This window comes from Solanum lycopersicum, chromosome 11 (genome assembly GCF_036512215.1).
Source record: "Solanum lycopersicum chromosome 11, SLM_r2.1".
Lineage (NCBI taxonomy): Eukaryota > Viridiplantae > Streptophyta > Magnoliopsida > Solanales > Solanaceae > Solanum > Solanum lycopersicum.
This window is the reverse complement of record NC_090810.1, coordinates 36,421,518-36,434,434: the sequence shown is the minus strand read 5'-3', so window position 1 is coordinate 36,434,434 and position 12,917 is coordinate 36,421,518. Positions and strand designations below refer to the sequence as shown.

The 12,917-nt window shown below is 32.1% G+C and overlaps 1 protein-coding gene across 1 annotated transcript; it reads left to right on the top strand.

The window, feature by feature from the left end:
• Positions 1 to 229: 229 nt before the first annotated feature.
• LOC101260397 (protein NLP9) lies at positions 230 to 7,473 on the top strand. The gene is made up of 6 exons (XM_004250728.5): positions 230 to 778; positions 887 to 2,021; positions 2,798 to 2,842; positions 3,017 to 3,769; positions 4,033 to 4,156; positions 6,005 to 7,473. Exons 2-6 carry the CDS (start codon positions 1,083 to 1,085, stop codon positions 7,102 to 7,104), a joined length of 2,961 nt encoding a protein of 986 aa, XP_004250776.2. The 5' UTR covers positions 230 to 778; positions 887 to 1,082; the 3' UTR covers positions 7,105 to 7,473.
• Positions 7,474 to 12,917: the final 5,444 nt, after the last annotated feature.

Genomic DNA, 12,917 nt, shown 5'->3' with positions numbered 1-12,917 from the left:
ACTTTTATTTGTCATGTTTTGCTTTTCAAGTTAATTTAACTAATTTTAAAGATAAGCTAAATTACGCGAATTCGATATTTTTTAAATAAATTAGATATTTAAAAATTATACAAAAAATATTATACATTGTATTCTTTTATGTATCAATATAATGAATATAAATATTTAAAATGTTAATCAAAATTTTTATAATTCAACTCTAAAAATAAAAATTATGACAATTAATCATGAATGGAGGTAGCAGTTTGTTACCCCCTACACCTCCTCCTATGTTTTCTATTTCTATTTTTAGTAAGCAAACTCAGAATTTTATTTATGGGGTCTAAAAATTAAATGTGTTACGCCACCCATTTTCATTTCTGCTCAAGTCTTTACTTTCCAAATATAGTACTTGTTCAACCCCCTACCCACCAAAAACCTTTACCTCATCCCTTTTCTACTCCCTCTTTTTAATCTTTCCCATCTTCCTTGGAATTCGCTCTTTTGTTTGGTGTACTGGTATCATTGCCTTGTTGTCAGCATATTCAAGAACAGTTCCAAAATCAAGTCGGTTAATAGGGAGTATTTGATAAGTATTTCTCAACCCTTAGGGTTAAGTGTTTTTTCCCAATATATATCTTGGGGTGGGTGGTGTGACTTCTGATTTTAATCTATTCTTGGTTTGGGGTTTTGTTTAAATCTTGTTTGCTGAGTTGTTGTTGATCAATTGGGGAATTTTCTTGGGACAAGTTCAAGAAAGTTTGTTTTTTTAGATGATGGGAAGTTCTTGAATTTTAAGGTTAGTTCTTAAAAACTGTTCTTTGGGCATGTTTGTTTTGTCCTTCTTACTTATTTGATGTATATAAGTAGTTGGGCATGAACTAAATATTCATGTGGGTAATTGCAGGTGTGTTAAGTATTTGGATTGTGGTATTGGGAAGTTGGTAGTGGGATATTGGTGGGAATAGGATGATTTTGATTTTCAGACATTGGATTCTTGGACTGCAAAGAGTAGAAGAGTACAAGGAATCTGATGCAAGCTTGAGTGATTTGAGTGTTCTCTAGCATTTGGTTGATTTATTGTATTTTTAAAAAAAATAAAAATGGAGAGGGGAGTTGATTTTTGGGCCTCTCCTAAAGGTCAAATGGAGGGTGTTGCGTCGTTTGATGCTAGTACAAGGTCTTCAAATGTTGATTCATTCAACAATGTTATGGAGATTATGAATCTAGATGCTTATGCGGGATGGTGCACTAGCCCTAGTGCAGCAGAGCACATGTTAGCCTCTTATGCAGCATTTTCGCCAATTAATCACATGTCTCAAAGTTATGCACCATTTGAAGGATTGAGTTATACAGAACAAAATAGTGGAGCATTTCCTCCAATGGATGCCAATATGGTGGTAAGTAATCATGATGGAGGAGAGAAAATGATGTTTGGGCAAACTGATGACCAGTTACATTTTATGGTAGATTCAGTTGATGGGGAGGATGGTTTGGGAGCTAAAAGAAGTAGAAGATCAAGCCAACCGTCTGACGGTGCGGATATTGGCAACTCTATGATCCCAAGGTCACCTTCTCAACCACTTGCTGAGAGAATGCTTAGGGCATTGGCAATGTTTAAAGAGTCATCTGCTGCAGGAATTTTGGCTCAAGTTTGGATTCCGATGAAGAATGGTGATCAGTACGTCTTGAGCACGTGTGAACAGCCATATCTTCTTGATCAGGTGCTTTCTGGCTATCGGGAGGTCTCCAGGAAGTTCACCTTTGATACAGAAATTAAACCAGGAGCAATTCCAGGTCTTCCTGGTCGGGTGTTTAGTTCAAGAATTCCAGAGTGGACGTCAAATGTTCTGTACTACAAGGAGGCTGAATACTTACGTGTACAATATGCTGTCAACCATGAAGTTCGTGGATCTATTGCTTTACCTGTCTTTGAGGATGATGCCTGTGAAACTCCATGTTGTGCAGTATTAGAACTCGTTACAATGAAGGAGAAACCTAATTTTGATTTGGAAATGGATCATGTTTGCCAGGCTCTCCAGGTTCACTCCTATTTCTTACATGCTCTTTTCTTTATTTTGAGTCATGAACCCTTTTATATTGTAGCCTTGCAGTAGTTTATGTAAATTCAATCCTTAATTTTAGTTGCAAATTGTCATTTACTTGTTTGGAAAAGCAAATATGAGTGAAAGATGGTATATTTCTTTTTGTTTTTTGAACTTGTATAACACAAGTTTGCTCAACTGCTATATAATAAAAAGGAATATCTGAGCAAAATTAGTGAGTTTAGTTTGCAGAGATATTTATGTTATTGGAAATTTTATTTTGAATGTTAACTAACACCAACAGAACAACTTTACATTATTTTTACTATTCTTGATGTGCATGTTTTTTTCTAATCAAAGAAGAGAAAGGCGAGTTAAACCAAACCAGGCAACTTTGATAGTATAGATTCTTGTTTCAACTTTATCGCGCCCAAAAATTTTTAGTAATTTTCTTTGGAGTACATGGTTTTTCGGCTGATCAACTATTAGATCTTTCCTTCATGTTTCTGATTTATCGAAAGTTTATGCTAACAGTAAGTCAGAGCACATTGACTCATAGTATGTAAGTTTGTGTACAAGTACACCAGTATTGTGAAGACTAAAGTTACAAAATTGAGACAACTGCCATAATTTGGTGTCACAATATGCACTTCCCTTATCATTCTGCATTTTCATTGCTTTTATTTTCTCTTCTTGTGCATGCATTTTCATATATCTCTAGTTGCATCCTTTGGTTAAATATGGCTTAATTTGTAGCTTCTGCTCATCTGCAGGCTGTGAATTTAAGGAGTACCGCGCCTCCTCGACTTCATTCTCAGGTATACTCAAAAATGTTAATTTACATGGAATAGACACACCGATCGTGTTATTTATTTTCTCGTGTTATATTCTTCCAGATTCCCTTTCAATTTTAGATCAGTAATCAGACCTTCTAATCCCTTGTTTCTAGTTCCCTTGTTGCTGGTTACAATTTCTGTTTCCTCATCTTGCAGAATCTCTCAAACAACCAAAAGGATGCTTTAGCTGAGATAACAGATGTTCTGCGAGCAGTCTGCCATGCACATAAGCTGCCTCTTGCTCTGACATGGATTCCCTGTAATGTCACTGAAGGAGAAGGAGATGAACCCATAAGAGTGCGTGCTAGAGGATGTAATACAAGTTTAAATGAAAAATGTGTATTATGCGTTGAGGATACAGCTTGTTATGTGAGTGACAAGGAAATGCAAGGATTTGTACATGCATGTATGGAACATTTTCTCGAGGAAGGCGAAGGTATTGTTGGGAAAGCTCTGCAATCTAACCATCCCTTCTTCTACCCTGATGTGAAGGAGTATCATATAAGTGAGTACCCACTTGTTCATCATGCACGAAAGTTTGGTCTAAATGCTGCTGTGGCTATCAGATTACGTAGTACATTCACCGGCAATGACGATTATATATTGGAGTTCTTTCTTCCTACAAGTATGAAGGGAAGTACCGAACAACAGCTTCTCTTGAATAACCTTTCAGGTACCATGCAAAGAATTTGCAAAAGTTTGAGAACAGTAGCAGATGTGGAATTGGTTGGACAAGATACTAAGTTTGGGTTACAGGATGGATCTGTTCCAAATTTACCACCGATTGCATTGTCTAGGAAGAACTTTCAGCACTCATTAGACAGCAATTCAAATTCTGTAAATGAGGCTCCTTTAGGTGCCTGTGATTCAAAGAGTGCTGGAACGCATGCTGATGATTCCCATGAACAGGTATCTCACTCAATTATCGAACAAGCATTATCTTATCTAAATTACATCCAACTAGATTGTTTCAGTTGAATATTTAATCTCAATCAACTTTCATTTTATGTGATTTAGGTGAGAGCATTTAATATGCTCCTCATTCATACTATGCTTTTGAGCATACTCTTTTATTTACACTAGTTCTTATTTTTTCCTGAACATCTCCGTCTGTTAATGATTTGTTTTCTAAATGTATCTATACTGAAGTTTTGTTGCAATATGTTTTGTAGACAATGACTGGATCAAGAAGACAGATTGAGAAAAAACGAAGTACAGCAGAAAAACATGTCAGCTTAAGTGTTCTTCAGCAATACTTCTCTGGGAGCTTGAAAGATGCTGCAAAAAGCATTGGTGGTAAGCATGTATACATAGAATGGATCAGTCAATAACTTCACAAGTATACTGGATACCTATATATAATTTAGTGTTATCTAAAGCTAAAAGCGATAGAAACCTTTAACTCCCATTGGGGCTTTAAGCACAAATATAGCATGGCCTTTAATTAAATTAGGTGCAATGGAATTTTTTTAAAAAAATTATACATGTTTATTCCAAGACTAATAATTAATACTATCAATAACAAATAAATGGACAAAGAAAATTGGAACTTTTTCACGATAAACTGAATTATCAATTGTTTAGTGTTGTCTCTTCTAGAACTGCAAGGAAAAGTTTGCCTTAAAGCCTAAATGGTGACACTGAAGTGCACGATAATCGATGCAGAGTCCTTCCCATGTTTTGAGCTTTGCTTCAAGGGTGCCTTTGACAACCCTTATATGGTCTTTTTTGGCTCCTCATTCCTCCCATTCGGTGTTAATTTTATGATTCAACAGTCCTTTGTGAAAATTTCTCTTTCAACTTTACCAAGATTTTGTCTTCAGTCCAAATGTAGGATTCTAAGTGTGGGCACAGTCTTCCCTTTCATATTAAAAAAAAACGTTTCAAAAAAATTGGAAGTGTAAACACAGTGAATATAATGAATATCTTTCCCTCTGTTTTCCTTAGAACGTGAATTTAAGACTCGCTTCTCTGATAGTAGGATATGCTACATTTGATGGCTATTGTATATTGTGTGGAGTTTTTCGTAACTGCTTAATTTAAGTGAGAATTTCTGTTTAATGCAAAGGGAAAACAAAAAAAAAGGCAGAATAAAAATGGAATCCTCAGTATTGGTTAGTAGAAATGGTTTTGGGGATCCGTTGATGTATTCTAAGTTGCTCGAACTCGGGTGCAGGTGTTCGATACAGATGGAAATCTAGAGGTTGGATTAATCTAGATTTTAAGATTCAGATATACAGATCCAGGTATGGATACATGTGAGGGAATTCAACTAAAAATTATTCAAATCTTAAAGTACAGCTGTAAAACTTATATTATGAGATATTATGTGGAGGACTTTTGAGGAAAAAGTATTATCAAGAGGAGAATCTTGGAAGAAGATTAAAGATAAAGGAGTGACATTGGAAATTCTACATACAAGTATTCCATTTTCCTCAATTCCACCTTAGCTTTTCTTTTGGTTACCAAAACCATTGAATGTATCCAAAATTTCTCCGTCAATTTTGGTTGAAGTGCACAAAATCTGTTAAATAGATCAGGTTCAGATCCCACCCCCACACCCACATCAATGTCGTATCGACAGGGTGCAACACCGAAAGCGAAGAGTTCGAGCAACTTAGGATGTATGCCAAGTAATACTATGGATTTCATACTACCCTGGCATATGTCGGATATATCCAAATTGTCCAGTGACTTATGGAAGTCCAATTTCAGAGGTGGTATGGTGGGTTATATGTAGAGTAAGAAATGCTAGAATTTTGAAGACGAGAAGGATAATGTTGTTAATCTTAAACATAAACCGAAATCATTGCTTAGATTTTGGTGGATCAGAGCTACGGCATTTGTTTAAGACAGAAGCTATGATTGACTTCCTTTGTTCTTTACATACACTGCTTTTTCTTCAGCATTTCCTTAATGCTGCTATTTGTATATCAATACTATCTGTGTTGGTTAGGAAAAATAGTTGATGTGAAGTATCTGTCCTTTGTGATATTTTTAAGGGTACGCAGAGACGCTATTTTTTATAAGAATGAGAAAGGAAATGGAAAGTATAAGTATATTGTCTTTTCTGTGAAGCAGTAGACCCTTTCAGAAGGTGGTATTTTAAATTAATTGTTGCGTGTATTTGTGTGTATTTTGTAGTGTGTCCAACTACCTTGAAAAGGATATGCCGACAACATGGGATATCTAGATGGCCATCCCGTAAGATAAACAAAGTCAACCGGTCTTTGAAAAAGATACAAACAGTGCTTGAATCTGTCCAAGGTGTAGAAGGGGGACTGAAGTTCGATCCAGCAAGTGGAGGTTTAGTTCCAGCTGGCTCAATCACCCAAGATTTTGACGCACAGAGAAGCATATTTTTCCCATTCAAAGATGTCTCCGTCAAAAATCCTACTTCTGTTTTCCAGGATACTGTCTCTGTACCCTCGTCTTCAGGCAATGACAAAGAGAATTCGATGGTGAAAATGGAGGAAGACTTTTTTGCTGATGGAAACCAACTCAGCCAATCAAATCATGTCAATACTTCCTCTTTCAAGGAAGTGACTAAATCAAGTATTGAAGTGTCTGGATATTGTTATGAATCCAAGCTGCCGTTGACTGATTCCGGAAATGCATCATTGGGACCTTTTCTTTCAAAAGGAGGATGTAGGAGGTGGGGATTGAACAATGACACCCTAGACAATGTTGACTGTCAATTCACTTCTCAGTGCTCGTATTCCATGGCTGTTGGTAGTGATGTTGATAGTAAGATGAAAGAAGATAATGAAATGGATGGTGATGGTGGGGTGATTGAACATAACCAGGCCAGTTCTTCAGCCATGACAGATTCATCCAACGGGTCCGAGTCGATGATAAATGGTAGCTCATCAAGCACTCACAGTCGTGGTGCAGAGAAGCATTCTAAAATTGAAGTGAACTGTGGTGATAATGGGTCAACAATTACCGTGAAAGCCACTTACAAAGAAGATACTATCCGATTTAAGTTTGATCTTTCAGCAGGGTGCTTCCAACTCTATGAGGATATTGCTAAAAGGTTTAAACTGCATACTGGGACATTCCAACTCAAGTATCTTGATGATGAGGAGGAATGGGTGATGTTGGTAAATGATGCAGATTTGCATGAGTGTCTTGAGATACTAGATTTTAGTGGTGGTCGTACTGTCAAATTTCTTGTTCGCGATACACCATGTGCTCTTGGTAGCTCAGGCAGCAGTAACTGCTTTTTGGCTAGTGGCTCTTAACAGACTCATCCGAAAGCTTCAATCATCATCTGGTACTTAAAATGATACAACGTGACAGATGATACGTGAAACACTAGTATGTCTCTCCCTTTGAATATGCTTATTTCTAGCAAAGATATCATAAGATGATTAGTAGAAGTTGCATAGTATGTCGAAGTTCATTTGTGGTCTGTTTATTATTACGTTTGCAGGTGAGATAGTAGATGCACTGTCTTTGTACTAGTCAGAAATGAGTAAGGAACTGTCTTAAGTGCCTTACCTACTTTGTAAATATGTTAGTTTTAAGAGAGTGTTATTTTAGGGAATAGTCAAAGCAATAAATTGTACAACGTCTTTTCAATAAGAATATGTAAAATTTCTTTCTTCTAATGTTAGTTTGTCTTCTTTTGCAAAAGTCTATTTGATGCTTTTCCTAGATATTATGGACAGACTAGAAGGTGCTCTTTCCATTTTATTTTTTAAAAAGGACTTTTTTTTTTTTTAGACGATTTGAAAAAAGTGATTTTTTTTTCTGTTACACTTTAATTTCAGTTTTTCATGTGTCATGTTTAAAGTTTATTAGTTAATGATATTTTAATATATTTGAAATAAATTCAATTTCGGATTAGGATATTAAAATTTTATTTTATTTTTTTAAATTCTATCTCAAATCAAATTTATAACTACTAATGAACTATAGTAGAACTATTGTTATAGAGTTCAAATTCCCACTGTATATGTTGCCTTCTCTATTGATATATTGAAAGCACTTCAAGGTACATTTTAATTTAATATTCTTTTTCAATATTAATATTTGATAAAATATTTCTTAGATTATTTAAAGGTACCAATTTAATCATCTTATTTTTCATTGACTTATCAGTAAAAGCTTGTGTGAATATTTTTCGAAAAGAAAAAAAAATAATTGATGTAGAACTTTTCCTATTTATGACATGGAAACTTTTTAGTGTTTTATATAATTCTTTTTTTTAAAAAAAAATTTAGTAAATTATGACGAATTAAGAATTCTATAAATAAACCAAGTACACCTTTAACCTTGCTTACTACAAGAGATACTCCTGAATCTTGAATTTCTCTTCTTGGTTATGCTTTCTTTCTTTTAAAAAGAATCATATATATTATCATATACAGTATTTGAAAAGACGGTGGCGTATGGAGACACATTTTACTTAGTATAGAGCGAGTTGAGACGAGACATTTTACTTAAATATGAACATATGTCATTTTTAATGTATAATAATATAACAATATAAAATTATGATATTACATCAATAGTTTGAAAGAATTACAAACATGATTAAAGAAACTCATGAAAAATAAAATTTGTAACATGATTATACAAGTACAAATAATCTAATAACTTAACGTTCTAAAAATAAAAAAAATTATTATTTCTAAAAACACTTTTTTTATTATACTATACTATTTACCTCCCTAAAAGAAACTAACCAGTAACACTTATCGGAATTATAATATAAAAAAAAACCACTCCGTCATGAATAAAAATAGAACTACTTTCAAATAGCTAAGTAAATATAATAATTTTGAGACATGACAAAATAAAGACCAATGATAAGTAACAAGTAAAATTTTGCTACGTATTTTTAAAAGAAATGTTACGTAATATATAATCACTTTTACAGTGTTATCAAAGATACTACATCTTGTTATTTGAATTACTCTCAATCTTTTTATCTCTATAGAAGTATCATACATTTATTCAAAAATTATTAAGGTCAACAATGTTAACTAAAGATTTTAACACATAATTTGTATTTGGCGTGCTTAGGGCATACAGTCGGGCACTTGGGGCGTAAGTCTACAGAATTAAGCTTCATACTTGAGTCTCGAAGCGTTTTACTATATCCTGCTTCACGGCGAGTCCTGAGGCGAGTTCCAACAAAACCTTTTAAAACAATGATCAATATATATTGTCTTAAAAATGAAAAGATCTAAAGTTCAAAGTCGAATTGTCCTTTTAATATATTACCCTTACGTTAAATTAGAATATAGCTAAATATATAATTAAATACTATTAAATAATAATCTTTATTTCAACAACCAAGTTAACTAAGTACTATTTTATGCTTACGTATGGAGATGTAATTTTAATTAATTATTTTTTTACTTTGAAAGATATTTTGATAGAAAATTATATGCAGTAGTACTTAAATGTTTTAGATGCTCGATAAATCAATTTACAACTTAATCATCTTCGGCTCTTCCGCATAATTCGTTTAAACATTTTAATCATGGGTTGTATATTATTTGCAACAAATTTTAAACATGTGGAAAATAAATAAATCATACAAATAAAATTTGAAGAAACATAATTTTATTGATTAAGATAGCGGGTACAATTCTGTTGATCCCTTGATTCTACTCTCTTCGGATTTATCCATGATTCGAGAGACGCTAGTAGCGTATTTCTCGAACTAGGATGATTTAGATTTGATCTTTCTATGTGAATAATCCATCAATTTGTGGAGTATTCGAGATCTTGATGTCTTTAAGAAATTTTTGAGATGCCTTTTAAGAGAATTTAGTACCCTTTATATAGGCATAAATTAGATTTTTATGGGTTGAGAATCCTCCAAAAATCCTTATTTGAGTTGATCACAATTTGTAGAGTCCAACTCAAATTGAACACGTCTTGTAGAGTTTCACAAAATTTCAATGTCTACAAATACCCCTGCTTCAAGACTTGTTGGAGCATAGACTTGATAAAACTCAAAGGCGAGGCTTGAAGTACTCATTCTTCCATCTTTGCTGCTTTAGATTTTAATATTTGATTTAAGAGAGAAGAGATGAAGTGTAAATTTGATCTCACTGGCGTGTCAATTTTGTTTGCAACAAATTTTAAACATATAAAAAATAAACAAGCCGTACAAATAAAATATGAAGAAATATAATTTTATTGATTAAGATAGCGGGTACAATTCTGTTGATCCCTTGATTCTACTCTTCTAGGATTTATCCATGATTTGAGGACTGTTAGTGGCGTATTTCTCGAACGAGGATGAGTTAGATTTGACCTGTGAATAATCCATCAATTTGTAGAGTATTCGAGATCTTGATCTGTTTATGGAATTTTCGAGATGCCTTTTAAGAGAATTTAGTATCCTTTATATAGACATAAAGTAGAATTTAGGGTTGAGTAGCCTTCAAGAATCCTAATTTGAATTGATCACAATTTATAGAGTCCCAACTCAAATTAAACACATCTTATAGAAAAACAAAATTTCAATGTCTATATATATATATATATGGAACACTTAAATTACTCAAAATATGTATATTACAAAATATAATTATGGCAAAATAAATGTATTTCACTACATTGAAGTGAGTGAACATATCCAAAACGTTTTTATATATTTTTTATTAATAATAATTTTGTACCTTTTTTCCTTCTTATAAGACATGACATTGCATTAATTAAAATGACGAAAAATTAACTTTTATTCAAAATGATGTCTAATTCCAAAAAGACCCACCCCCACCCTTAGGCTATACTAGCAGCTGTCTTCTTTGACACGCCATTTTAATTATTCTAAACTCTAGTTTGGTTCTTTATTTTTATTTTCTTCGCTTTAAAAAAAAAGTGAATATGCTAAGTGCTAATCAAATTTGCAAAAATAAAAAATAAATTCTAACATCAGAGTTATAAAGACGATTTACATCATCTCTATTTTGGTCACTTTGATCAATAAAAGCCATTAACATTATAAAATAATATCAGAAATTTTGGAGATAATATCTCACTTGGTTACTTAACTTTACATATTTCACTTAGAAAAGTCACTCAACTTTGAGTTTAGAAAGTCACTCAACTTTATTTTATAACTCAAAAATCATTCAACTTTAGTGTTTTACTTACAAAGTCATTGAACTATTGATATTTCACTTAGAACACCCAACAAATTTAAATAATTTATTTTGTTAAAATCTAACATTTATTTAAAATTATTTTCTAAGAATTTATAAGCTATTTATTTTTATATTCTTACTTATTGACCTTCAATTATTGAATTACAATTTTTTAGGAAAAAACAAATAATAATATTTTTTAGCACATTTTATTCATGACTTATAATAAACAGTTGCGAGAATAGAAAAGTAATTTTTCTCCGCTACTTTACATTCAAAAGTAACAATCATTTATTATTTCTTATCAAATTATAAGCAATGCTTCGGTAAATTTTTATTTTAATTTGTCAATTGCTCTATGCACAATAGCGATCCTTTATTATTTTAAAAAAATATATATTTCAATAATTAAAATTCAATAATAGTTAAATTGCACATTTTCTTTTAAAATAGTTTAAAATGAAAATACTTTTCAGCAAAATTTAATAAAGAAACTATTTATTTTTGTTGGATGACTTTTTAAGTAAAATATGATTAGTTGAGTGACTTCCTTACTAGAATATCAATAGTTGAGTGATTTTTGAGTGATAAAACAAAGTTAAGTTACTTTCTAAGTAAACTATTCAAAGTGAAGTGACTTTCTAAGTAAATTAGTCAAAGTTGAGTGATCATTTGAGATATTAATTCTCATGATTTCTCTTCGTCATCGATTTCGAAATAATTTATCAAAATCAACTTATTTTTCACGAAAATCACATTAATCACTTCATTAATCAATCATGCTTCATAATTTATTATATTATTTGCATTTGACTTAATTTTCATAGCTCATAATTTATTATAAGAAGAAAAAGAAAAGTTAATCTCTTCGGAGAAATAGAAAATAATCGATGAAAACAGATAAAGAAGAAAAAAGAAAGGACAAATAATTAGATGGCCGGAAAAGATTTACTTTTTTCTTTCTTTTTTGTTGCCGTAGGAGGTGCCGACGTTAGGAAGCACAAGAAGAAAGGTGGGTGGGTCCTCCGTGTTGTGGGGTGGGGGAGGGGGAATTTTTTTTCTTTCTTCTTTTGTTAATTAATTTTTAGTATTATTAAAGGTTGAAATTAAAAATAAATGAAAAAATCATTAGATTGGGCTCATGTGTCACATGCTAAAGTCTTTTTGGTTAATCTTTTTAAGATAATGTACGTGAAATATGCACACCACATTTTAAAAGCATTATCATCGTTTTTGTATTCAATAAGTACATATTTATTAATATTAGAATGTCTAATAGGTAATAGTCATAATTAAATTATTTAAGTGAATTATATAAATAATTTTAAAAAATTGCAGATGACTTAAGCCTTAATTCAATGATTTAAGTGAGGGGTCTTTCATTTCCTCCTCCATTAAATGGCCTAAATTATTCTATACATTAAATGAGAGATTATGATACACTGTAATTAATAAATACTGCTTTGTTTATTTTTCTTTTTTTGATATTCCTAATTATTTATCTATTTTGACAATTGGAGAAAGGACAAAAAAAATTACCTATCACATCCTCAATTAAAAATATGCAAGTAATTAGGGACATAGAGAGTAAATAGAGGTAGATCTTTTTGAAAATCTTATGTTTTTATTCATTCACTTCATAATTAATAGAGGTAAAATGATAAATTCACTATGTCATTAATTATTTTCTTAATAGATATGTCAATTCAAAAATATGCAAGTAATTAGGAACACAGAGAGTAAATAGCAAGAATTGGAGTCAATATATTGTGGGAAAAACTTTATTTTTTGGTCGTGTGGCTAGCCCGTTGTTTGCCGAGATCATAGCGGTGTGTGAGACTCTTAGTTGGCTAAAGGAATGATTCAATAGAACGAGGTTGGTTGTGGAAACTGATAATCTACTTGTGAAGCAAGCTCTAGAAGAAAACTTGGTGAATTACTCT